The sequence below is a fragment of the Tinamus guttatus genome, unplaced genomic scaffold, assembly GCF_059628265.1.
Source record: "Tinamus guttatus ecotype Peru unplaced genomic scaffold, ASM5962826v1 Tinamus_guttatus_pri_ptg000287l, whole genome shotgun sequence".
Classification (NCBI taxonomy): Eukaryota; Metazoa; Chordata; class Aves; order Tinamiformes; family Tinamidae; genus Tinamus; species Tinamus guttatus.
The window spans coordinates 3200315-3226751 of record NW_028288821.1 but is presented as its reverse complement, the minus strand read 5'-3'; the positions used below and the strand labels follow the sequence as shown (position 1 = coordinate 3226751).

At 45.4% G+C, this 26437-nt stretch overlaps 2 protein-coding genes across 2 annotated transcripts; one reads left to right on the top strand and one right to left on the bottom strand.

Annotated features, from left to right (window-relative positions):
* Positions 1–870: 870 nt before the first annotated feature.
* On the top strand, positions 871–11983 carry TMLHE (trimethyllysine hydroxylase, epsilon). Its single transcript, XM_088527611.1, has 7 exons — positions 871–1012; positions 2364–2540; positions 3337–3616; positions 4703–4822; positions 7312–7548; positions 8175–8313; positions 9216–11983. Exons 1-7 carry the CDS (start codon positions 871–873, stop codon positions 9345–9347), a joined length of 1227 nt encoding a protein of 408 aa, XP_088383737.1. The 3' UTR covers positions 9348–11983.
* Positions 11984–17953: 5970 nt separating this feature from the next.
* Positions 17954–25351, bottom strand: LOC148594178 (natural killer cell receptor 2B4-like). The gene is made up of 10 exons (XM_088527610.1): positions 24777–25351; positions 23894–24238; positions 23119–23391; positions 22842–22958; positions 22041–22142; positions 21256–21372; positions 20813–20908; positions 20270–20362; positions 18443–18510; positions 17954–17989 (listed from the first exon to the last, which is right to left on the bottom strand). The coding sequence occupies exons 1-10, from the start codon at positions 24793–24795 to the stop codon at positions 17954–17956; spliced, it is 1266 nt and encodes a 421-aa protein (XP_088383736.1). The 5' UTR covers positions 24796–25351.
* Between the last annotated feature and the right edge of the window lie 1086 nt (positions 25352–26437).

Below are 26437 nucleotides of genomic sequence, written 5' to 3'. Positions count from 1 at the left end.
GAGCCCTCTCGCTAGAAAGTGGTTTCAAATCCGCGAGGGCTTCGTGCATGGTGTGCAGCCCTTCGCATCCCGCTGGGCTTAGACCTGATCGCCAGAACCTGATAAACACGTGGCAGGGTGTTTAAAATGCGACTTCGTGTCTTAAAACTGTGGGGTTTGTGTCTTTGCTCTTTGTACTGAAGAACTGTTACAAATGTCACTCTGAGAAATCATCTTCTGGTCTCCAATTTAAGATTAACTCTAGACGATTTCTGTTCCATGCCCATCATGCCCTTCAGCACAAGAAGGGATCCTCCTCCTCCTCGCTCTTTTGCAATTCTTGTCCCAGACCTGACCTAATTAGTGGATTCTTGGAGTTTGCATTTTTCTCTCTGAGGTCACTGCTCACTTCAGCACTGCCCAGGAGTGGTGAATTCAGATGGGGATGGGCAGAGAGAGGACAAGACCGGCAGCCAGATAAGGTGTTGTCAGCGTTCTGCACGGTACTACTGAGCACTGCAGTCCTTTCTGGAAATGATAAAATTTGGATAAATCCTTGGATCTCATTGTTTCTTCATGGTACCATTTTCTGGTTGTGTTTCTTATCGGTTACACACCCTGGTCTCTCTCCTCCTTTCCCCAGCTCGTGTGCTTGGGTCGGATTAGCCTGTTCAAAGAAAAGCCCATTGCCCCAGGGTTAATTCCCCCGTGCGGTTCTCGGTTCTCGAGGGCAGCCAGTTTTCCCTTGCAGCTCCCCGCTCCTCCCGGCTACCCTTGCTGTCCGCAGAAGTCCCTGCCGCAGCCGACGTGGGAGCAAAGCGCCGTCCCGGTGCCGCGTGGAGCCGCGGTGACACGGCCGCGTCACCGCGTCGCTCCGCTCTCTCCCGCAGGATGTGGAGCTGGCGGCTGCCGGCCCTGCTGCGGGCGCCGCGGCGGCTGCGCGGGAGCACGAGCCGCCCGCCCTGGGCTGCGCGGGAGCCCGGCGCCGCGGGGACCCTGCCCTGCGCCTGGCAGCTGCACCGCGACCACCTCGGTAGGTGTGCGCCCGCCCCGGGCTCGGGCGCGTGGAACGGGGGGTGCACGGGGGTTTTTTCTCCTGACCCTGTTTCCCAGTGAAATAACCTGCCCTGGCCACCAGCGTGGAAGAGGAATGTGTGCCAGAGTCCGTGCTTTGCCTCGGGATTCCCCATAGGCAGGAGAGAGCAGGTTTGGCTCCAGCTGTAAATGTTTCATGATAAAGGAGGCAAGGCGAAATCAGAATCAAACCAAGGAATTCCTGAACTCTGTCTGTACCCTGCCCTGTTGGTCAGCAGGTTTCTGTGCAGGGCTCAGGCCGTGACTTGCAGGCAGGAGGGGTAATTTGCTGTGTCCCCAGCCCTCTGCCTTGCTCTAGTTGTGAAGCGGCTCCAGAGGTAGCCAGTGTCCCAGGCACACTCAAGGCTGTACAGACTTTCCTTTGAACACTGATCTGTGAAACAGAGCAGGTTTACAGGGATGGCATGAGGAGGGGGAGATAAGAGAAGCCTTTTCAGTGCAGATCAGACCCCTCTGTGAGATTGCTTAAACACTTAAGCTCCTTGCTTATTCCTTAAGCCAGCTGTAATTCTGTCTCGTGATAACTTCAGTCCTCTCTTTTTTTGGAGAAAGGTAATGACTGAAGGCGTGTGTTTTACCAGGGCCTGTTTGGTACAGGTCTGGTATCTGCCTGAGTAATATCTGCTGAGGATGCTTAGGAGATATTGGCAGCCCGAGGAAGTCCCTTTAAGCGTAAGGGAATTGTTTGGTATCCCTCTGTATCTAACACAAGAGCCTCATTCTGAGCAGGGCTAGAGCAGGGAGCACTGTCCTGCTGCCTGTGCTGCCTCTGACACCCTCCTGAAGGCCTTGGCTATTTCTAACTTCTCCCACGATGGAAGAAGGAAACTAAATGGACAGTGGAGCCAGGTGTCAAAGTCTAAGTGATGCCTATAATGGTCTTATAATATGGATGTTGGGTTGTGTGGTGGTTTCTCCCTGTGCGGGGATCTAACACTACATGGTGGGGACACGTTGCTGCACAGAGCAAGGGAATGCTGTGTGATCAGCTGCCCTCCTTCCTGCTGCGGGGTGAGATTGCCTGTAAACTTGGTAGCAGGGGGCCCACGGTGGGACCTCTGTCAGCCACGTGTTCCACAAAACCCCTGGCGCTTCTCAGGTAGTTGGCCTGCTCCTTCCTGACAGGGTGAACTAGCTTAGCTTGTGCAAAGAGGGGTTAAGTGCAACAAACTCTGCGTCGCTCATGGTGAGGGGGATTGTAACCTGTGGCTCTCAGCTGCAGTTCTTTGCCTTGTTTTTTCCTCTCTGTTGAGAGCAATGAGTCTTCTGAGGGTGTCGTTCCTTGCCAGAGCTCAGGTATGCCAACACGCTGATGCGCCTCGATTTTGTGTGGCTGCGGGACCACTGCCGTTCCGCCTCCTGCTACAACAGCAAGACCAACCAGCGCAGCCTGGACACGGCGAGCGTGGACCTGGCCATCAAGCCCCAGGCTGTGCGAGTGGATGAGACCACGCTCTTCCTCACGTGTAAGTAGGAATGTGCCAGTCCTCTGGGAGCCTTGTGGAGCGCCGGCCCAGCTGGAGGGGGTCTTGTTGATGGGTTCCAGCCTAAGTTTGCAAGGAGAGAAAAATCTTATCTCTAGATCAGTAGCTGGTTTTTGAGACCCTGCTCTAAGCAGATCTTAACAGCATTGCTCAGAACAGCACTGTTTATTGAAAACATACCTCAGTCTTATATTTGTGTCTGGTTTCTTCTCCCTGTGCCCCATCTTGTGTAGAGATGTGTGTATCTTCAATGTTTGGGTAATTTATGGATTTGTCTGAAAAAAGCAGCAATGCAGATAGTGAACAGATCAGTCAAAAATGGTTTTCTTAACCATCTTTCTTGAACTGGTGTCCCTAGTCAGAACTCACATCATCTGTCCTTCCTCCTGTTTCCAGCTGCTCTCTTCCTTCTGCTGTGAGGAGTGATTGTGCACTTCCTTCTTTGGAAGTTCAGTAATTTATTTATAATTTTCCTTTATTTATGGGCTTGTCTTTGAGTGCTTTACCTCTCCATGCAGTCTTGTCAGTAGAAAACCTAACCACTACCACTCAAGCTGAAAGCCTTAGCTCTGGATTTGGAATTGTAACAATGGTAGTATTCTGGGGGCTTAAAGCCTTAACCAGACAACATCATTATGCTGTGTGGCAGGCAGCAAAAAGTCCATCATCAGGTAACATGAAAAGGGTGAGGACTTTCCTAGACTCGTGGTTGCAGTGGCCGTGATCTCGGGATGTTCAGGATGAGCCCAGTGACTGAAACTCTTCTCCTTTGCCAAAGGGCCCGACGGGCACGTGACACGGTACGGGCTGGAGTGGCTGGTGAAGAACAGCTACGAGGGGCAGAAGCAGCAGGTCATGCACCCGCGGATTCTCTGGAACGCAGACATTTACCAGCAAGCCCAGATCCCATCTGTCGACTGTCGGAGCTTCCTGGAGACGGACGAGGGGCTGAAGGAGTTCCTGCAGAACTTCCTGCTCTATGGGATTGCTTTTGTAGAGAATGTCACCCCTACCAAGGAGGACACAGAAGTCTTAGCAGAGCGGATCAGCTTGATTAGGTAAATGGGGTGTCCCAAGAAAACCCTTGGCAGCTCTCTAGTAAGTCCCTTCTTGATGACTCTCCATTTTGCTCTTGTTTGGAAAGATGCTCTCCTCAGATCCTGTACACTATGCACTGTGACTTGGCTTGCAAACAGAGAGTCTGGACCTTATACTGTCTTTGGCCAGTCTGTTTGAACTGAGATGGGGTTTGCGCTGTGGGATCTGACCTCTTAGGAGGAGAACCTCATAGGATGACATTTTTGGTAATGGGACTATGCATAGAAAAGAGTTACTAAGGGAAGTGGCCTGTCTGGGAAGACTTGGGCTTTGCAAGGACAGATATTTCCTGTTATGCTTTGAAAGGTTAGGAGGGCAGCCCTGGCCCTGGGAGCCAGGGAGATCAAAAACAATTTGTAGCTCTCACTAAAGAAAAATATTGGCCTCTACTGTGATTATTTAAAGCATACCAATAGGATGGCAAGCCTGGTTCTGAGTTTCACATTCCCACCAAACCACTGAAACTTGCCTTAGGCTTTTAGAAGAGGAGGGATTTTTATTAATGAATACTCCCTCCAAATAGAAATAAGATGCTCCAGGGAGTATACAGCCAGCTCTCATCCTGTATCCTCCAAGTACTGTTTATTCCTCACAGTTCCTTGTTTTCCATCTGTTTCCTTTCCTGCACCTTGGAGGAGGGCAGGATTGGAAGCTGAGGATGCTAATAACAAGACCGGGGAATATCAGGCATCCTAGATGGGCACACAAGGCAGGGGAACCTGTGCTCTGGTAACTCCTAATGTCACTCAGTGGTTTTGATTTGACTGACCTCATGTTCCGTGTGGAAAGATGACCTTTATCTTCCCAGGAGAGCAGAGGCTCAATCCTATCTGTTGTAACACAGGGGAGGGAAAGCAATTGAACACTAGAGGAGGCATTAGAGTATCATCTCCTGACATTGCAATGAGAATTTTGTTGAGTTGGCATGTTGTGCTGCTTTAATTTACTGTCCCAGGGTGGAAGGGAATAACCTGGGATGCAGGAGAGGGTTTGTTTACCCGCAATAATCCCTACAGCAATTTGTGATAACTGCCCCTCTCTTGTAGGGAGACCATTTACGGCAGAATGTGGTACTTCACCTCTGACTTCTCCCGGGGAGACACCGCCTACACCAAGCTGGCTCTGGATCGTCACACTGACACTACGTACTTCCAGGAGCCCTGCGGGTAGGTGCTGTCACTGGTTTGCAAGGGTGATTCACGGTGCTGCGGTTCCGAGCAGCTGCAGCTTCACTGTCTCTAGCATCACTCATGAGATATACACCAGTCACACAGTAATTCTGGATCCTGTTTGATTTCTGTACACTAGGGTATTCTGTAGATCACCTTTTTTTCCTATGCTTTTAACTTCTAGTTCTTCCAGAATACAGGCTAAAAAGGACTTAGTTGCTAGGTAGCTGGCTTCTTGTTTGTACTGCTGTCATATAAGTAGCCTTAGCTACAGAGAAGTCTCAGGGATGTAGTCATTTTTATGCTCTCCTTCTAACATTTACTTAAGTCTTTTCTGTTATCATCCCTCCCAGTCTCCTAGGTGACATGTTGTGTTGGTCTTCACAGAAATAAAACATTGATTTGTTTTTGGGGTACTGATGGCAATTGCAGCTCTAACTGGCCCAGCTTTTCCTGCAGCCAGAGCCCCTTGTTGGCTGTTACACAAAGTTGCTGCAGAAGTTTGCCTAAACTTCATCCTACTGACTTGGAGGAAGAAGCCCTCCTTGCCTGCCTCAGCACTGTATGTTTTACTGGCTGAACAGTTGCCTCTGGGGAAGGAGGGAGAGCAGCTCATGTTGGCAGGGCCCTGCAGTCACTGTCTCTCTGCCCTCCCAAAATTTATGAATGGTACTGACTTGCAAGCTGTCCTTGCATGTCCTTCATTCATTCCACTTCAGCCAAACTGGTTGGGATTAGCTTTTTGGCAGTGCTGCAGATCTGTAGCTAGTTAGAAACCAGGCTGCTTCAACCCTTCAAAGTCCATGCTTGTCAGGGCTTTTAAAGGTTGTAGCTATGACATTGTTTCCAGTATAGTGCGTGGGTTGCAGGTTTTATGCTGACTTGGAGGAAGAAAGGCAGCAGGCCTGATGGTAGCTCACACTGAAGCATAGAAGACACAGGCTCAATTTTGTGGAGCTAGGGCTGCAAAGGACCAGAGAAGTCACCTTAGAATAAGGTCTTCTCAAGAGAGGCTGGTAAATTGCTAAAAGGCTGAATGTGAGTGGTCTGGGGTGCAGAACTGTGAAAGCAGAGAAGGATGAAGGGAGTGAGATATCTTGGCTGCACGGGGATTTTGGAGCTGCCCTCAGGACCAGGAGAGGTACCGGGACCCAGGTGGCACCCTCAACACGGCCGTCTGCTCGGCCTAGCATGTTGTGAAGCAGCTCGGTCTCAGGAGCGAGGTGTGTTCTAGCACCCTCAGTGAAGCTGGGATTCCAGGCAGAGAGCAGAGGTCCTACCACACGCTTCCATCCAGACCTCGCTGGCGTCCCTGTTGCGAGTGAACCGCGCTCTGCTCGCAGATCCCACATTCTTTCATGGCCTGTGCAATGTTACCTTCTCAGCTGGCTGACTTGAGGAATTTTCTCTCAAAATCTCCCCCAGACCAAATAAGTCATTGGCAATAAAAGTCCCTTTGAAGGTTGAAGTTTTGATTAAACTGGAGTAGACCATTTTTTAGGTGCCTCTACATGAGCGTCACTCTGTCTGTATTTGCTGCAGCCTTCATTAGTATCCATGTTGCCTGGCCCAAGGGAAGGGTTTTGTGCCTTTTATTGGGCTCTTAAAATACAATGGTGGGAGACTTCAGAAAAAATAAACCCATTTCTCAAGTGGAGCCATAGATTTGCATTCCCTTTACTTCCAAAGTTTCCTTAACTGTCCTCTTGTTCTGAGATGATCTGGGGAGTTTAGTTTTATGCTGTTGAACCTCTACGTCCTGCTGCCTAGATGGACTTGTGTGCCATGTGCCCAGTTCTGCACTCATGCCACTTGATTTAGGAGGCAGTAAGAGTCAGTCCTGTCTTCCAAAGCCAATTCTGGAAGACAACTGGGCTTACCAGGAACTAGGAAAGTATGAACTTGTCCCCTTTACCCCTGCCCCCCTCCAAAAAGGTCTTGGGGATTTTCCCTCATATCACTCTGGGAACAATTTGCTAATAATTGGGGAATAATTTGCTTGGAGCAGCTTGGTCGCAACAGAAATTTTTGTAGTAACTCAGTATTGTAGCATTCTGGTCTTGGTTGCCACCCTGACTGACTGTCCGTTGTTCCTGTTTAAGAACACACAAAACTAATCTTGGAGATTTAGGAAGCTCTTGTTCTGAAGAAAACGATATAGTTTTGTTTTTGTTTTTTTGGCCTAGGCATTAACTCTAACAGCCACTCATAATCTAAGCGTGTAAAGCAATTTAGCTTGTTCTCTGTTCAGGCCAACTCTTGGTGAGAGAAGCTGCATAGCCCTGAACCTGTGAGTTAGCCTGAGTGAACAGCAGGTCCAACTGCTTGCTGCTGGGCAATCTGTTCTCTGGCAGGTCTTGGTGAAACGAATGATACTACAAAACAGTCTGCCCTGTCAGAGAGGTGGGAGCTGTCCATCTACCTCTGTTGCAGCCTTCATGGGACTGGCAGCCAACGGGTTTTCTCTTGTGCTTCCCACCTCGCAGCATCCAAGTGTTTCACTGCCTCAAGCATGAAGGCACAGGTGGGCGGACGCTGCTCGTGGATGGTTTCTACGCAGCGGAGCAGGTTCTCCAGCAAGCCCCCGATCAGTTTGAGCTGCTCAGCAAGGTGCCCTTGAAGCATGAGTACGTTGAGAACGTGGGAGGATGTCACAACCACATGATTGGAGTTGGGCCAGTCCTCAATGTTTATCCCTGGAACAACGAGCTTTATCTCATCAGGTAATGTTAATGTGAGGCTTTGAGCTTATGGGGAAGAGGGAGGCTTGTGACAGACAGTAGTAGTTTTCCAGAAGATATTTTAAACTGAAAAACAAAGCACTTCTTCAGAAGAGGGGCAGAAACACAAAAAAACCCTGCAGTTCCTCCTGGAACATATGTGGTTTCTTAGAGGAAGAGACAACCACCAACACAGAAACAGATGTCACTGCTGAGCTTTGATTTTGTGCCTGTCACCCTTCCTTCTGTCTGCCACACAGAGGGGCTTAGACTTCTGCCATCCTGTCTCTACCACAAGCTGTGGCCAAAGTTTCCATCTGAAAAGGTACACCTGACTAGAGAAGGTGTGTGGTGCCATGGTGCTGTCCCATGCGATGGGCTCGGCCACTTCTGTTTCCTTCTGCAGCACGCCATAACTCAGACCATTTGGCACATGAGTCCTCTGTGCTGACAGTTCATCTCCTTCCTGTGCTGTCCCCTCAGCGGAACCTCCCTGGTTATCCCTGCAGCCTCCCTTAAGTAGTGGCTGATGCTCTAGGCTCCCAAGGATCCCCCAGGAATACTTGGCTGTGCTGTGATGCTGCAGCCTCACACACAGTCTCAGTCTCTTCTCTCGCCTTCGCTTCTAGATACAACAACTACGACCGTGCAGTCATCAACACAGTGCCCCACGATGTGGTGCGTCGCTGGTACACGGCTCATCGCACGCTCACCACGGAGCTCAGAAGGCCAGAAAACGAGCTGTGGGTCAAGCTAAAGCCAGGCAAGGTAAGACTTTGGGCTGGGCTGCCCGTACAGGGAGGAGGCAGAGTGCTCTGTTGGCTGTGCAGCGCTGTTGCCTCTGGATTGGGTTTGAGCTAAGGCTAATACTTCAGGCGAGTTCCCTGTGCTGCATTACCCCTCTTTTACAGCTATTTTAAGGAGCTTCCTATTACAGTCCTGGCACCTGGTGTGTGTATTTTAATTGCCATGGAAGGAAGTTCACTTCCAGACAAGGTAGAAATAATTCAAAATCAGTCTCAGAGGAAAGTTAGCCAAGCCTGGGAGAGAGAAGGAAGATCTTTCCAGTTAGCAACATGAAGACCCACAGAGGCAAAAAGGCTGGGAGAATGTTCAGCCTCTGACTTCTTTTTCCAGAAATAAAAAAGCTTTATGTATTTATTTTTGAGAGAAGCATAACGAGCACATAAAAAACCTGGATTTATTTCTATTCTGAGGCTGTCATGGCTTTTTCCTTCAGCTGTGCTTGCTTGAAAGGGGCTTTATTCCTATAGAGGTTTAGTTCAGTCTGAAGCCAGAGGCCCTAGAAATGAAGAAGTCCAGCAGGGAAGATGACCAGATTAGAGCCCCTACAGCTCTCTCTTCTCAAGGATGTCTGGGGGACGTGATGGCACAGCCTAAGGAAGGGAGCAGTGACACACTAAAGGCTGACGATGGGCACTTTCTGTTGCTGCTGAACTATCGCTCAGCCTCTCCAGCAGAAAAGCAGCATCCTCTGAAAGTGCTGAGGAAGCATGACGGTGCCTGCAGTGATGTGCCCCAACTTGCTCATTCAGTCCCAGGGGACCTCCAGCTGCAGGAACTGCCTTGTCAGAGGGGATACCTGATTCTGTTTGCTCTCGTCGAATTGCTCCCAGTGCAATGGTTGTCCCTCTTCTCTTCCCACGCAGGCTCTCTTCATAGATAACTGGCGCGTCCTGCACGGGCGGGAAGCGTTCACGGGGTATCGCCAGCTCTGCGGCTGCTACCTGACGAGAGATGATGTCCTGAACACGGCGCGCCTGCTGGGGCTGCAAGCCTAGCCCGAGCTACGCGCTGTGGAGAGACAGGAAAACTTCCAGCACTGCTGTGCTCGTGCATTACCGCAACGAAAATGTTGTACATACCTCAAACACCTCCACCCTCTCCAAGCAGTTCTGTGCCCAGCCAGGAGAGGGAGCAGGTGGAAGCCAAAGGTTATGGGAAGTTTATGCGACTGTATTCTGCCTTTGACAGAGCACGGACTGACTTACTGTGCGTGTGCCATGCCTGATCCACCCGGCCCAGTCTGTCTCAGCTCTGCTGAGTCAGAGTTAATCACACTGTAAGGTGGTCAGCACCTGCTGATATGAAGTGCTCTTCTGATCAAGTGCCTTTGGGGTTTGAAATCTTTGGATTTTTTCCTGTTCAGTCTTTGTGTCAGCTGGCATTTCCAGGCTGGGCATAGTAAAACAGAATGGATGTGTTTGGAGTCTTGCCTTACAGTAGGTTAGACTCTGTCCCATCTAGAGAAAATGAAGATCTGTTATCCTTGTTTGAAAAGATGGAAATGCTGCTATTGTAACTGAAGAGTATTGGCATATTTCAATGATTTCTTTCTAAACACACCACATACCCTTATAACACTTGCTGACAAGCCATGGTACTTGAGGGATGATTTGGTTAAAGAAGCTGGTAGGACTGGGATATGTCTGAAAAGGTTCAGACTGGAAGGAAAAGAAGAAGTGGTGAGATCTGAATGGCAGGAAGGAGAGAGGGCCATGTTAAATAAGGGCTGCATTTCCCACATTATGCCTTGACTTCAAGTATTATCATGTTTGTCCAGTGTTCTTCTGCCCATTCCATCGTAAACGCATCGAGGGTGAAGGCTCCGTTCCTCCAGTGTTTGCTTACAGATTTCCTGCTGTGCCTCTTTCACCTTTTTGAAGAAAGAATTTGTTGTGAAGTATCTTGATGCTGGCTGCTAGATAATGTGGATTTTCACCAGATTTTCTTATGCAGAGGCAGTGAACACAAAGGTGCCTTTCAGCTCCAGGTAGCAGGAAGGATGAATTGGAGTGTCTGTCACATTAAAGAGCCACAGTGTAAGCAACAAAAGGAAATCCTTTGTCAATGCTAGAAACCTTTGAATTTTAGAACCAAGAGGGAGGTTTAGGGCTTGTTTATTTTTCATTCTTCATCATCTTTGGGGGTGTTCACAGGACTGGTCACTCCTGGCTTTTTCATTCAAGCAAAATACCGTGTGTCAAAGGTGCAGGTACAGTATGGATGCATATGTGCTAACCTTGTTGCCTTCATTTAATCTAAATATTGAATGTATAGATGCTCTTAAAAACTTCTGTTCATGTGATTAAGCTCCCTGACACTGTCTTCTGCAGCATTGCCTGTCTACAGTGAGACTGTAGCAATCACCAGGAGTTGCAAGGGGATTCTGGGACCAGGTTGGGTGTGAAGCTGTTGATCAGTGGATACCTAAGGAAGTGAAACACAAGCAGTGACAGCAGGTAAAGAAAGCGGGATGGAGCTGGCTTCTCAGCGATGCTTCCCAAGGCCTGTGAGCAAGGAGCTGCTGGAGTACTGGGAGGCTCAGTCCCAGGCAGGAACTCGAGTTTTCCTCTAGGTTGAGCCAAAGGATTTCTTGAGCAGTCTGCAGAATATATTACTTCTGTGGCTTTCTTTATCAAAGAAAACATTGGTTTATAGATTCTTTTTATATGCCATTTATGCCAACATAACATGCATATAAAAGTTTTATAGATCTTCCTTAATCATGTTGAAGTGGCAAAACTTAGCAGTTACATATGCAGTTCCTCATGCTGCTCGACTCAGACACCTGAGTTTTTTCACCCCATGCTCTTTTTGCATCACTGTTCTGAGCTCAGAAAATGCCTTCAAAACCAGGGAAAGTACCGGTGGCAAAAAACAGCCTCTGGGATAATTGACATAGAAGGGGGCAAAGGAGCCTCGTCAGTCTTTCAAAAAGCTGGGGAATGGAGTCCTAAAACTTCTTCAAAAGATCTGGATGAATCAGAGGTTACTGTGTCCTCCTCACCTCCTCATTCTCCCAGGATACTGGGGAAGGGGAGAAGCCATGTGGGTAATGTCACTGATGCTGCCTTCTGCTCAGGGGATCTCCACTCCTGTCAGCTGCAAGGGAGACCTAACCAAAGTTTATAGACAAGAGATGGAAGTGACATAGGTGCCTTTTGAACGGGCAGCATGTTTGTGTAGCCCTATATAGCTCTGAGCAAAGTGGGTGTGCAGCTGCCAGGGCTGTGGTCTTAAGATCCTCAAATCCTCTTCTGAGCCAACTCCAAGCCAATGCACTCCTCCAGGCTATCTTGTGTTGTGTTTTGGAAGAGTTGTTCACCACGAATGTACAAGCATGTTTCATCCACAGGTGTTACTCAGTTTACTTCAACTATCCCAACAGTAACATGTGGTGTGGAGAAGACTGTTAAATCTGGTGCTCCACCTTTTCCCCACTTCTCAGGTGGACCGAAACCGAAGCAGCTTATGAGTGTTAAAGATTTATCTGCAGAAGCAAGACTTCTTGGCTGTTGCCATCTCCAATATAGGGATCACTGTGCCATATTATGGAGCAGATTGCTGCTCAGATCCATTTTTGTAATTGAGCTTTGTCAGTTCTTTCAGCCAATAAATGAACTGCTTCCTCCTCCCTCTCTGTATTGTGGAGATTGCGTATATATGTTTCTTTTAGACACCCATACCCAAAAGTTGGGTAGGAAATCATGTGGATGGTAAGATCTTTCAGTAAATGAGCATCACAGATTAAAAAATCTAAATGTTACAAGTCCCTTGTTCTGAAGTCAAGGTTCTCGTTTTTCATTCTTTCATTGGCCACACGATGGCAGAAGACACGAAGAACGATGCAAAGAAGATGCAAAATAAGATCAGGGATTGCTGTTGAAGAACACAGTACGTCACTGTGAGCACTTCTAAAAAGCCATGGGACGTGGTATGAATCATGAACCCCTCTGTGCATCAGGGCGTTCCTCTGCTCCCACCCATGTGTATCCCAGGGGCCACAGCTTGGTTCTCTTTGCTGCTGTGGACCCTTTCTTGCTATCCTTCTGTGCGCTGAACAGCTCCATCTCCTCCTGCCACGTGCACCCACAGACCTTTGGTCTTGTCGCACAAAAGGGTGAAGATGGGGCCTGTCATGAACCAAAAGGGAACGGAGGACTCTGCATGGCAGAGGGGACTTGAGGGACAGGAGGGGATAAGAGAGCCAGAAGAGGGTCCTGAGACACCATGGGGTGCAAACGCGCTGCGCCACACGGCCAGGCCTGGCACTCGGTCCCCCGAGGAGGGGTGACGTCCTCGAGGTGGCCCCAGCTCCTGCGCTGGGGCCGCAGTGCAGGCAGTGACGCTGCTGCTCGGGGACCTTCCCTGCCCGCCTGCGAACGCGTTCGCTGGGACCTGCCTCTGCCTCGCGGCTCCCGCGGCGCGTCGAGCAAGGGCAGCCTGAGCGGGTGTTCGGCCTGGGCATTAACTCGGGTCCGTGCGCTCCTAGCTTAGGAACTGCATTCCGCGCTGAGCTTACAAATTAAGTCACCTCCAGCCCATTTAATAACAACCTGCGGAAAAGAGAGGCTGTGAAAAAGGGTCGGGAGATATATCTTGTTCTCTTAATCTTCAAACAATACTTCCCTCAATTATTAACGAGATAAAGTGTCTAAAACACTTCTATAAAAATAATTCTCCATTTGCCATATTGCTTTATTTTTTTTTAGCTAAGCTGAAAAACGTTTTTAGCTTTACTGCTCATTTTCTCATTCGTGATTGCATGACCATACAGGAGTCCCTTTAATAGCCTCCTTGTTTTCTCCACTTGGGTGAGATGAGTTAACTGAGAATTTATTAACTCAGATTAGTGAACTAAGCCCCTTAGCTCAAACAAACAGAAGATCAAACAGTCAGGCATAGGATCTGCACGGAAATGGAGCGATACTAATTTATAGGATAAAAAGGCTGAAGCGAGATAATACTTGGCAAGTGTCACTTTTTTTTCCGAAAGGGAGGAGACAAAATTCCTTACTATTAACCGCCAGTAGAAGCGGAGGATGTGGACTGATGTTTACATAATGTGAAATATTAATGCTAACTTGCAGACCACACAGAAAAACTTAATGTAGCAGCCTGTCTTGGGGACAGTAAACAAAATGGAAGAAGTAAAGGTATTTGTTATGTCTGAGCAACTTACAGAAATGAGAAGTCCCAAGGCTACAGCTTTAGGAGGCGGTTGTCCAGCAGCATGTGTTTAAAAACACAGAGCTATTTCCATAGCTATTTGCAAAAATATTTGAAGGCAGAATGCGTCTTTGTGCGCTTGGAAAAAAAAAATGGAGAACTGTATTTAAAGCTATATCTTAAAGCATTACATATTGTACCAATTCATCTCAATTAAATGTTATGTTTACAGCTCGACTGAGATTATCCTCTTCAAAGCACACAGAGAAAGAGGCAATTACTTCAGTAACTGCCTACATGATTTACTATTGCAATCAGTTTCCAGTACGTCTCACAATGAAAAACACAACAGCTAAGCCCAAACAAAAGAAAAAATCTTGTTTTTCTCACAGTTAGTGAGAAACCTGCTTCCCTAATAAAAGGGGAAGCTGCATTATGCTTTTGCAGAAATAAAAAGGTAGGATATTAGCAATAGCCTGTCAATCTTTATTGGAAAAGAGGAAACGGCCCTAAACAACACTAGTTCCTACTGTTACATTTATTACTATTATTCACAGCTGCAGTCCTGTACGTTGTACAGAATGCTGTAATTTTTTCTTTTTGGCAAACATTTGGTGTGTGACTCTGCTCAGCCCAAGTGATTCAGAGAATCTGATATTTATATAAACAGAATATTCCATGGAAATTCCCAAAGATTTTAATATTCACATCCTGCTTCCAAAATGACACAATCCTTTATTGACACGTATTATTCCTGGTGAGATCATCTGCACTGATTCATGCACAGCACTTTGTAACTGCATTATATTTTCTTCTTATCACCAATCCTGCTACTTGCACATCCTTGCACCTCGTCACCTACGGGGGCACAGAGAGCAGGCTTTTCTATTTAATAACAGCAACATGAATGTCTCTCTTGTGAGTCCAAATTTATTATAGATTAGGAACATGTGAACAATCTCTTTCTAAGGCCCCTTTGCTAAACTTTATCAGGCATCATCTTAGAAACAATGCTGTGTTTCTAATGGGAAATACCCTCTTTTAAATTTGTTATTCATTAATTTAGACCATCTGGTGTGGAAGAGGCTAAACATAGCGGATAAAGGACCCAAGCAAATTTTAAGCTTATTCCCTTCCAACATTTTTAACAGACTTTTTAAAACAAACAAGCAAACTTTAACAAGCTGACCAGGGTCTTATCCATCCTTGCAGAAGACACCTTGATTATAGAATCCTACCATGACTTTCCAATTTATTTTTCTACTGTTATTTCACAACAATCCATTTACCAGATAAATACAGTTAGACTTGCTGGTAGTTAATCCCTTGTAGCAGCCCTAAAACCTTTGGAAATACACTGTAGCTGTGGTGCTGGGGAGCTCAGCCACCAGAGCACTCTCTCCTCCATGCGGGACTTGTAGCCAACTCCTCTGTGCTCCAGCCCAGAGAAAGGGGGGTTATATAAAAATAGCTACCAAGAATCACAACAAAAATGATTGCACCTCCTCCCTCTAATCATTCGTTTTTCCCTTGGAGAAGAGTCAAGCCTAATCTGTCTTGCAGGCATGTGATTTTATCTGTTTACAGAAAATGCTGAAGGAAAAAAAAAACAGTTTTATCTGGATTCTTGTTTGGTCTCTGCAGTGCTGGGTTACGTAAGGCCTGTCTTGATTATAATTTTGCTTTCGACATTACTATTTACCTCCTACAGGTTTGACCCCCAGAAAAATGGAGGCAGAGAATTCTGATTAAGAAGATTTACATGAAGAATTCAAGGTTGAAAACACTGCAAAGGAAGAAAGCACAAGCTTTAAGAGGTGGTCAGTGAAAAACTACTAAGGAGAAAATAAAGACATAAAAACTTCCGAAAAGATCAAATGTATGTTCTGCCAAATTATTTTCAAGTGAAATTCAGGAAACACTCCCCACCCAGAGTCAGTTAAGGGCAGTTTAAAGGACACTTATTATTTATATAAACAGATAAATCACAGAGAAACATAAGCATATCAATGTTTTGTTATACATGTTGAAATAATCTGAAGTATGCCCTTAACGAAGTATAAAAAAGAAGGAAAACTATTGCGTGCCTTGCTGTAACCGGCTCCTCAGCTCCTGAGTGTCCTGCTCAGCTTGTGCATCATGTTCTCAGCTGAGGGCATTTCTGAGAAAAAGCCTTACTGTGTTTGCATGGCTTGTTGCTACTTGCATTCCCATGCATGTCCCTGGCAGGAATGAACCTGCTTGCATATCTACTGCAAAAACATGTCTTTTCTTTCCTTGCCTTTGTCCACCAGACTAGCAGTAAGAAGGACAAATGACGGAGTTGATCAAGAAGGAGCTTTCTGTAGGGAGAGATTCCCAGGCCTGGCATCTTGCCTTGATGAAGAACTTCTAATGACATAAATGTAGAATTTGCCTCCATCAGGAGACGTGCGAGGACAGAACGTTGCTATACATGCTGAGTTCCCCGCAGAACAGGGAACAGTGACTTGAAGAAAAGGAGTTTAAGCTTTCTACAGTATACCTGTAGAAAATGCAGCTTCCACCACAGTGGTCAGAACTAGCTTTTCTTCCTCATTTTGTGGCTGCATCATCAGAGATAATACTTCAAAATAGCTGTAATCTGGGAAGAATGTTACTCATACGAATGAAAGAAAGGAACAGAAGCAGAATTTAGTATTTAAAAAAAAATTAAATAACAAGTCTTTATTAAGAACATTAGCTGAACTAGTTACAGAATCTTGAAGGTCCTTGACTTTGAAATCTCCTGAGGATTCAAATAGGAAAACAGTATTTTTCCTTTAAGGGGGGGGGGAAAAAAACCTCTGGGAAAGTCTTTTCTGACCTCTGCAGCAATCACAGAAATACCCTAAAGAGAAAGTTTAAAAAAGGAAAAATAAACAAAACATTAAAACTATCAAAATTCACTCCCTGGAAAGTGAAGCCAAAAATCCAAATGAATTGAGTGACGTGCAAAACAAAGGTGAACAAGACTCAGCACGTTACAAAGCTGAAAGACATGTTCCCATTCATGTTTTATACTAGGATCACTTTAACCAAGGCAGTCAGACCTACTTGGAGCCGCTTCTTGTATCAACACCCACATGCCTGCACTTCCCAGGACCGTCTCTGCTGCCCTCTGTAGCAGGGAGCTCCCTGTGGAGTTTCACAGAATCACAGAATCACAGAACAGTTAAAGTTGGAAGGGACCTCTAGAGATCATCTAGTCCAACCCCCCTGCTCCAGCAGGGACACCTAGAGCACGGGGCACAGTTTGCTGAAACCCAGAAAGCTGCTCGAGAAAGAGCAAGGCTGGAGAAATGAACTTGCCATTGAAGGATGGAGCAGGAAGCAGGGATCACTGTCCATATGCTGTTTGCCCTTTACACAAGGCATTAATAGCTTCCTTGTTTCTGGCCAAACAAAGCTCGGCTGTAAAAGGCTTTGAGCGCTGAAATGTTTACTTAGAACAAGATGCAGTCAACGACAGCTAGCTCAAAGGCCTGTTAAAAAAAATATACTCAAAAGCTTGTACTAAAAAGTAGCTATGTAAGAAAAACATAAGGTATTTCACTTAAAAAAGCTTATGTATATAGAAGTATTACTACATAAAGTATTCTACTTAAGAAGAGGTTATATATATGCAAGTATTATTAAAAATCAGTAGGATGCAAGTACTTTTGTGAATATATAAATTGGTCCCTTCAACATGGAAGGCAAAGGCAATACGCATGTTGACTGGAGTGCAGATGTATGCTGTTGCACCACATCTTGCCTCGGATTCACCTGGACTCATCCTGGATTCATCTCATTAAATTAACAGAAAACGAAGCCAGCAAAAAAAAATGCAGTTAGTTTTCTCCTGGTTTAATGAACTGAATAAGCTGAGCTTAGAGCTTTAGGAATACCTGAGTCATGTGGTGGAAGAGGCAGAAAGATGTTACGGGTCAACGTTCCTCACTTCCCTTTTGTGTCTTCATTGCTTCAGTTCAGCTTAAGCTGTGCTGAGGAGCCCCTTCTTTCCCACATCACTCATTCCTGCCTCTTCTTTTGTGTGGGTTGCAGCATTTATACTGGTGGCTGATGAACAGAAGCATGGAAAAGCTCTGCTCTAAGTCACTGATTCTTGATTGAATTTTTTTTTTGGGGGGGGGGCAGGTATGAGTCACAGTTGGATCTACTTGGGTCTCTGGTGCATGAATTCTGGTGTTGGTCGCTGTGAGGGGGCAGGAGGTGTAGTGACAAGGAGGAATCGCCTCTCCTGGAGCTGAAGCAGCAGTGGTGCTGGGTGCTAACAGAGAGAACAGCAGGGAGATAGAAGAGAGAAGGGAGGACCTTAGTTGCAGGCAGCAGTGTGGACAGATGGAAGAGAGCACGATACGATGACGACTTACAATATTAGTAGTGCAAACAGTGGCTGTGTGGGCTGCCTCTATCAAAGCTGTGCCACATGTTCTTCATCTTGGCGTTTCTGAATTCAAAAAGGAGAAAATAAGTGAGAGAGTGTTTGAAATATGCTTGTGCATAAATTGCTACTGTGCATCTTTTCTGCTCTAAATAAGTAGCACACAGGCATTGCAACGACACTGTGGCTTTCCCATAAACATGCATGTGTGTTAATAAACACACCAGACTCCTTCCCTGTTCAACTTCTCTCTGCAGCTTGGGGATCAGAGAGTAAGGATTCTCTCCATACATTGCTGGGAGAAGGCTCAGAGGTGAGAAGGCATTTTTGTCTTGTGCTTATAGGCCAATGTCATATATATATATATGCATATAAAAACAGGATACCAGTACATTGTGCTTTCAGAAGACCTCTGTATACACCAGTACACTCTACTTTCAGAAGATTCCTGGGATTGCAGGACACCAGTGAGGACACTTTCGAATTCTGTTTAAAAAAAAAAAATTAGGAAAACTGTACCGTTAATTTCCGCACTTCAACTTGCTGCATTTTTCCTGGTGCTTCTTGGAATTTTGTTTCCTGGTGATCTGAAAAATGTGGATAAGTTGTGGCCCATGATTGCTTTGTTTTAAGCATGGGGTCTGTTGATTGGAAAAGTACCTACGGCAGGGATTGAACAGCAAGGCGTTTCTGGAGTGAGAGGGTTACAAGAACTACAAAACAAAGGGTGGATTTCTTCTAAATGTCAGACATTCTTCTGCTGCGATGCCTAGAGAGAAGACTACTATTTTTAAAAATAATGATTAAACGCAGTAGTACTATTTTCAACATTGGAATTGCCTTATTGAGCTAAGAGAAGGTATTCCATTTTGTAAGAAAAGTGAATATATTCCATTTTGTTAGAAGGCTGAGAACTTATCTTGCTGAACACAGGCATCTCCATACTTGGTTATAAGATCACTTCAGGCTGAAAGGGACTGCATGGACAAAGAGTCCCTTTTATGAGAAGATCGCACACATTCTTCATCCATAGCAATGCACAAATGATCCTGCCTTCACATATAAAGTGATGGGCTCTGAGCTGACTGTTGCCACTGAAGGAAAAGATCTTGGGATTAGAAGAGATTGTCACACGGGGCAGCTCAGCACAGAAAAGAAAAAAAAGACAGTCATTACAAAATATTAAGAAAGATATAAGGAACAGAACAGGGATCAGCATCTGCTTCCATCTCTCCTGCATCTTAAATACCCCTCTCAAAAGGGGTAGTAAATATGGAAAATATTTCAAGGATGAAACAAACTGCTCAAATGTATAAAATGGATCCTAAATGAGGAAAAACTAAAAATAGTTTTAGATTCTATCAGCTGAGGTAGAGTTATGAAAGAGGTTTATAAAAATCCTGATGAATTTGGAGAGACTGGCTATCTATCAACTGGGTCTTCAAGCGTTTTTCCAGTATAGATGCTAATAGGAGCAGATACAGAAGAAGCAAAAAGAATTGGATATTTGTGCAATTCCTCGCTGCAGGACAAGGCTGATGCTAAAAAATGGATGCTGCTAAATTTTTTACATGGATTCAAGGAGAAACAGAACTGTTCTCTGGTGAAGTAATCCACCAAGAGTAAACAAATACTTGAAAACATGTCATTGTGGGAGTGAATCGAAATATTACTTATGCTACTCCCTTTCTAATAGTCTTCTCTAGGCAGCTTCTTTTAGCCCTGGAGACAGGAGATGGGATAAACAGACCCATCTCATCCACTGTGGCTCATGTTGGGTGATGTCTCCCTGCATCTCCCATACATGTCCCACCCTGTCAGGGTGGGCAGGCAGCACAGAGCAGGGATGGGATTGGGAAGGAGGAGCCTTTTGGAATTCTGTAGCAAGAACAGACTCTAATTCTAGAAGAAGCTGAAGTTTTCAGAGCTCAAGGGAGTTTGGGGTGGGGCTTCTTGCACAGAGAGGAATTTGCTGATCAGTGAAGAGGATATATATTTCACAGTTAACCCCAAAGACAGTCTCCAGAAGAGCCAGTGTGGTAAAATCAGCATGCAGTAAATGTGCTATGAGAGCCCACTTGGTATTCTTCACCTCCTCTCCTCCACTCTTCCTCTCCTAGTACTCACAGCCCTCCTCTTACATACCAGCCCTGCTCCCTGCACTGTTGGCTTGCTGCTGGCTGCTCAGTACACTTAATTAAGATGATACCCACATGTTTCCTCTACTTACTTTTCTCCCATGTGCTGTCTGTGAGGATAGACATTTAGAGGTATGACCTGGGACAGCAGTTATCTTTTTAGTCTGTCCCAGTGGTAACAGAATCATGGCTCTTGGTTCATACTTACACCACACAAAGATGACTAGAAACGCGAAGAGAGAAATAACAGATATGATAACTATTGCTGACATCCAGTCAGAATCAGGTGAGCATCCTTTTCCTAGAGTCAAGAAGATAGAACGAATTAATTCCATCCTGGCCATCTGCAAGGGTCTGCAGGATTTTGCTGCAGCAAACAGAAATCTGTACTCCCACTTTGATAGTTACATGGGAATATAAAACCCCTGCAGCTGACAGCTGCAAATCTGAATCCTCTGCTGCAAAACCTAAGGAAGGTGGCTCCAGAAAAACCCACAGCAGCACCATAAATGCCCTGAAGGAAAGGTGAGTCATAACCAGGTCTGGTGTTAGAAAAGAGGTGACTGGGATTGCCTGGGACTGGGAGCCCCAAGTTTCAGCCTTGAGGGGATTGGAAATCCTTATTTTCTGCCGGGTAAAAACGGCCTGTGAAGTACCACTATCCTTACATAATTCAGGGAGTTTATTATGGAGGTTTCTGTTTAGGAAGCCAAGCAACATAAGTTTGGACATGAGAAAGAGGTAGCCTGACTTTGCTGATACTGAATGTCCTGCAGCAGCAGGCTGGTGAGCAGCACATTTAGCACCATTCCTCCCAGAACAGCAGCATCCAAGACAATACGGGTCCCTAGAAACAAGAAAAGAAGGATGATAAGTCCTGTGGTATTTTATGAATGCCATTCAATGCTGTAAGAGGTAATTCTTCACCTGAGAGGGAAGACAACTTTATAAATTTTGCTCCTCCTAGGATTTTTGCCTCCTCAGTATAATACCACCAAACCAGAGGCACGATGTTCAGCTTGACAAACACTGTTCAAGCATCAAAAGCTGAGCAATCTCCTGCTTGCTAGAGAAGTGTGCATGCCCTCCAACATGGGAGATGGCTGAAAGCAACCCAAGGGGCGGGAAGAGTCATCTTGTTACCAGGCTCGCTACCTTCCGTGTTCTTGCAGCGCATAGTTCATGTGTACTTACATGGTTGTGCTTTAAATCGTTCCATGACCTGGGAAAGTGCTAAGATCACAGCTACTATTAACATCATGATGATTCCCATCACAAGGAGAAGAATTAGAAGAAAGATTGGATAAACGCCTGCAAAAAAACAAAAACAAATAAATAAACAAAACCCCAAAATGAAGACCTTGAGCTCTGTTCTGCAGGGATCCACATCCATCCACATACCAGAGCAGCTGATGACCCATCAGAAATACCTCACAGAGGGGAGCAAAATGGGTACTGCAGCAAGGGTGCCAGCAGCATCTTGTTTCATTCTTTCATGTCTTTTCTAACGACCACACTTAGAGGATTTCTCATACCCCAGATGAACAAAGTTGAAACTCCTCGTCTAACTGTGAGCAGACATGCCTGACATGAGCAGGCCTGGCTGTCATACAGAAGAGAGATGCAGTGGGGTTAGCATGATATGAAAACTAGCACTTTAGGTGTGAACTCAAGGATCTATACCTATTTTCTGCATACCTTTCCTTTGGTGACCGCCATCCTGGATGTTTGTAATGCCATTTTTCTAACCCCTCCATATCAATATTCCATCATCATGTTGGCAACTGCCAAGGAAAGACCAACGGCCTTTCCCTTCACCTGCTAAGTGTTCAAGCAGGTGTTCTTCCTCCCCATGCCCAAGATGCTCTCTTGGAGCTGATACAAACCACTTCTCTGAGGCGAAAGAATTATTTTATTTCATTTGCTACCTCCTCATTAGATACTGGTACCTTTGCAAATCAACATGATGGTGTTTTTACCTTCCTCTTGTATCCAGAGACCAGTGGCAATGATCAGAAGAAGGCAGGAGCCACACATCAGCACAAGAGAGACTAAACAAGACCTTATCCGGGACACTACTCCTAGGGAAGCAACAGATATTAGATTGGTATTACCTGTGTAAAGCCAAATGTTTGCCATAAGACCATTGCATTCATTAAAGGACTGAATACAGCCTCTCTCTATGGCTACTTCAATGGACTCTTAAACCAAAAACAGGGAATTTAAATAACTTTTGTACATCCAGAAGCATGTGCCGCTTTTACAGACCTTGACTTCTGTAGCAGAACTGGGCCCATACTCCAGTTCTAGCACTCTACACAGCACTTCACTCCTGGCAAAAAAAAGAGATTTGTTTTGACCCAGTGCTGTTCAACTGTTGACAAGGCAGGTAAATAAGAGCAGATGGTGTTTGCTATAGAAACCTCACCTCATTTTAAAACGTCAGGAAAAAATAATAAATTAGACTCTGCAGGAAATTAAGAAAATGGGACCATTAACATTAACCCAAGTTTGACAAGATGTGTCTGTATCAAAACAGACCTGAGGCTGTGGGAGCTGGGACTGCTTTATATGTCTTAGAAATGTGATAAATATGAAAATGAGCATGCAGAGCTGTTCACAGAAAATGAGTAATGTGCCTTATTGAGTTCATCTCTTCTATATCAAATTTCTTTGTCTGCCTTCATTTTTTTAACAGCAGCGACTATACAAATTATGAAACCCATGCTTGATAAGAACCTATTTTTCAAGACCCGAGGGAAGGAAATGAGGGAACATACCAACTCTATTTTTTCCTGATAGGTAGTACAGAACAAGGAGGCCCAGTGTGGCAGCCCATGCCAAGAAGCTAGCAGCAGTAGAGATCATCTGTGCTTGCTTCAGAGAAGGTTTCAAACCTACAAAGACAGAATTCAGGCTCTCACTGACAAAATCACAAATGGGGAATGGAAATGGCATTCAGAAGCTAAAAGATGGTGACAGAAGGAAGACACTATAACAAACATGGGGAACAGGCTGTTCATGTTCTGTGGTTCAAGTTTCTGCTATATCCCTTACCATCAATGATCAAGTCCAGGGACGCTTCATCCCAGCTTATTTCATTGCTGACATTGCAGGAGTAGGAGCCACAGTCTGATTTCTGCCCCTTCTGGATTTGCAAAACTTTCAAGTCTTCAGAAAACACATAATGGGTATCTGGGTAAAGCAGCTGCCCATTTTTCTTCCAAACCACATCTTTTACTTTAGCAAGATGCTCTACCACACACGATAACTTGATAGGTGTATCAACCAGTTTTGAATCTGTCTGTAAACCAGGTTTGGACACTGGGTCTAGGAGAAACAAGAGTTGGATATATATACCTTTTTCATATTTTATAAGTTCAGATTCCAAAACTAGGCACTTAACACAAACCCCCTGCCACCTAAATTGACCCAAATACGCTGATGTACATTGGCAGAAATACATACTGGCTAAAGACATTTTCTTGAACTGTAGTCTACTATAAACATTTACAGTCTGTATTTTTTTGCATTCAAATACACTATAGATAATTTACTAATATGTATTTTGTTAATTATATGCTAAGTGCTTTCTGCATGAGAATCAGTCTTCATTTCTACTTAGGTCTGTCGAAAGTGAATTCAATGTAAACATTTCTGAAGCTTAGTGTTAAGCTGCTCTTCCAGTGCACAGAGCCATAAAAAACGCGAATGATAAGCCAGCTTTGACAAGCCCACCTGCTTCTCTGGAGCTGAATGAGATCTGGTTTATGTTTATTTTGACAGTTATTCTACATGTTTGCTTTATTAAAGTGTCTCCTTTCTCACTTACCTATAACTAGGAGTGATATTTCTCTTACTAAATCTTTCTTTAGGTTGACCGTGGCTACATAGGTGCCGCTGTCATTCACTTGTGCGTTTCTCAGCTCGAGGGAGCCATTGGATGTATGGAATTGTACTCTGCCTTCATAGTGATCATAGATCACTGTTTTTGAATCTGACTTGAAGTAATCCACAATTCCTTCCCGTTTCAGCCCTTTTTTGTACTCCCACTGCATGAACTCTATCATCTCTGTGACATTGTTGAAGTTGAGCAGCACTGAAGATCCCGTAGCTGCAAACAGCTGCTTTGAGGATCCTGAGACTTTTGGAGCCTGGTGTAAAATCAGTAACAGGACTGAGAAGAGGAAAGAGAGGTAGACAGTTAAGTCTTACACAGCACTTCACCTGGGGACCTGGCTCAGGCAATGAGAGCTTGCTCTGCTGGGATATGGATGTCAGTCTAGCAGGGATGAGAGCGATCTAGCTGTGTGATCAGCTCTTGTTGTCCACGGAAAGAGCAGAGCTAGGAGAACTGGTGCCAACGCCACAGAGCAGAGTAACTCAGTACTACAAGGCTGAGTTTGGGGAGGGATTTTGGGGACGGGTAAATTCATCATCCAAACACTGCATTTCTGAAATTTGGCAGAATCCCCAGCTCCTCCATCCCCCAATTTGGCCAGTGATGATGCTGCACAAGGCGTATATTGATGAGCATGAGGGACTTAATAATGTTCTTGTTGCCCAGGCCTGACTTAATCTTTGAAAGCAGAGCATTTGCTTATGCAGTTGAGGGCTACCTCATCTTCAAAGGAGATTATCTGCATGCTTAAACCAATGTTGGGCTGGGAAGAAGCTGAAATACACTTTGTAGGGGGATGACGAGCTCTACGTACTCAAGCATGGATGCCGCATTATGTAAGGTGATCTCTCACAGGAACACCAGGATCATCTGGAAGCATTTAAAACTGCGAAGAAGCAAAGGGATACAGACACTTGGTATGATCCATATAAACCCCACAGCATGATTCCCCTTCCTAACAGAAATGCCTTCCTATTGTAACAGCACAGGAAAATCAGCTCCATCCCAGGCCTGCCCCTTAGCCCTTCCTGTTCATGTTCCCTTGCCTCCATCATACGGTAACAGACACTCATCCCTTCTGGAAAACCTCTCCCTGTTGGAGGTGCTCTCAAGGAGAGGGCTTCTTCTCAGTTGAGGCTTCAGTCTGTAGACTAACTTGAACACATAACTGCCAAAACTGCACAAAATCCCTTCTCTATACCTCCTCAGCACCTCTCCACCAAAACCTCATCCTGCAAACTTGAATTCAGGAACCTAATGCAATGATCAGCTAAAGCAATTTCCAACCATCCTCTCTACCACCACAGGGCTTCTGCAGGCAGCATAAGGGCTCCCTCATTGCCAAAGGAGAACTTTAGCTCAACTGCGGATGTGCCCATCCTATCATACCCACCTACAGGAACTGAAATGTCTATAAAAGTCTATTTGATTTCGTTCCTGGTTTCACTGTATTTGCAAAGAGAGGTAAGTGGCTAGTCAGTCATTTACCAGTAACTGAATAGGCTTTTGTTCCCCTGTAGTCTTTTTGAGCCCCTTTTTCGTCTCATTTATTGGAGAAGTTAGCCCCTTCTCTGGGCTTTTGTTGTTTTCTTCTTCTTCTTTTCTCCTTTCTTTAAAGAAAAACTGATTTGCAATTTACAATGTTATTTTGCCATGTTTCTGCAGCCTGTCTTACCCAAGGCAGTCCCTGCTAGCTCCATTCTCCTACAGAAAAACAGAGGAAAGGGAGTTTTCAGAGGTTCACCGTGGCAAGCGAAACACAAAGATGATTCTATTGAGGAGAAGCCTTTCATAAGAAGGATTGTTTGCTTTGATGGACATCACCACATTCTTTTCACCAGCTAGCTCGGCTCTCCACTGAGTGGGTTTAAAGTCAAAATCCCTACCTATAGGCTGGGAAAGATGCTACCTGCAGCATGTCCTGCTCTAAATGCAATCCAGAAACAGCAAAGGGGAGTCAGAAGCAGCAGCATGTCTGGTTTTGCTTTCCTGGGGCAAGCCCAGCTCTTGCATTGCTGCAGCAAAGCAAAACTTATTTCTCAGCACTTCAGCACTAATATAAGGCGCCAGTTCAAAGCCAATGTGGCTATCTGTTGCCAAGGGAAGAGTATAGGAGTCACAGACACCGACAGTATCAAGGCAGCTTTAAAACAGTTGAATTCCTCTGAAGCAGAGATGAGAGAAGCACAGCAAAAACTTGCAGCAAGAGACTTACGTTTCTGCAGCAAACCGGTCGCTGCTGGAGCCAACAGTTGCATTCTGTTCCTAGTGCAAGTAGCCAAGCTTTACTCCGCCTCGTCACATGCTCTATCCGACCCTATAAGTATCCGCCAGCCGTGCAGGAGCTGAGCGCAGTGGGGTTGCACTGTCGTGTGGCAGGATTACATAGTACTGCTGGCCTTCTGCAAAGAGAAATGCAAATTAATAGGTTGGTAAATCAAAAAGAATTTTACTTGTAGCTGCCTTAAGCACAGC

What these genes read in the sequence shown, in the direction of transcription:
- LOC148594178 (XM_088527610.1), bottom strand. An exon ending in AATATCACTCCTAGTTATAG is followed by an intron (nt 23,392 to 23,893) that starts GTAAGTGAGAAA and finishes TGTTTCTCCTAG; the next exon opens with ACCCAGTGTCCAAACCTGGT. An exon ending in ATCAGGAAAAAATAGAGTTG is followed by an intron (nt 22,143 to 22,841) that starts GTATGTTCCCTC and finishes TTGCTTCCCTAG; the next exon opens with GAGTAGTGTCCCGGATAAGG.
- TMLHE (XM_088527611.1), top strand. Translation starts at nt 871, where the DNA reads ATGTGGAGCTGGCGGCTGCCGGCCCTGCTGCGGGCGCCGCGGCGGCTG. An exon ending in GACCACGCTCTTCCTCACGT is followed by an intron (nt 2,541 to 3,336) that starts GTAAGTAGGAAT and finishes CCTTTGCCAAAG; the next exon opens with GGCCCGACGGGCACGTGACA. An exon ending in GAGCGGATCAGCTTGATTAG is followed by an intron (nt 3,617 to 4,702) that starts GTAAATGGGGTG and finishes CCTCTCTTGTAG; the next exon opens with GGAGACCATTTACGGCAGAA.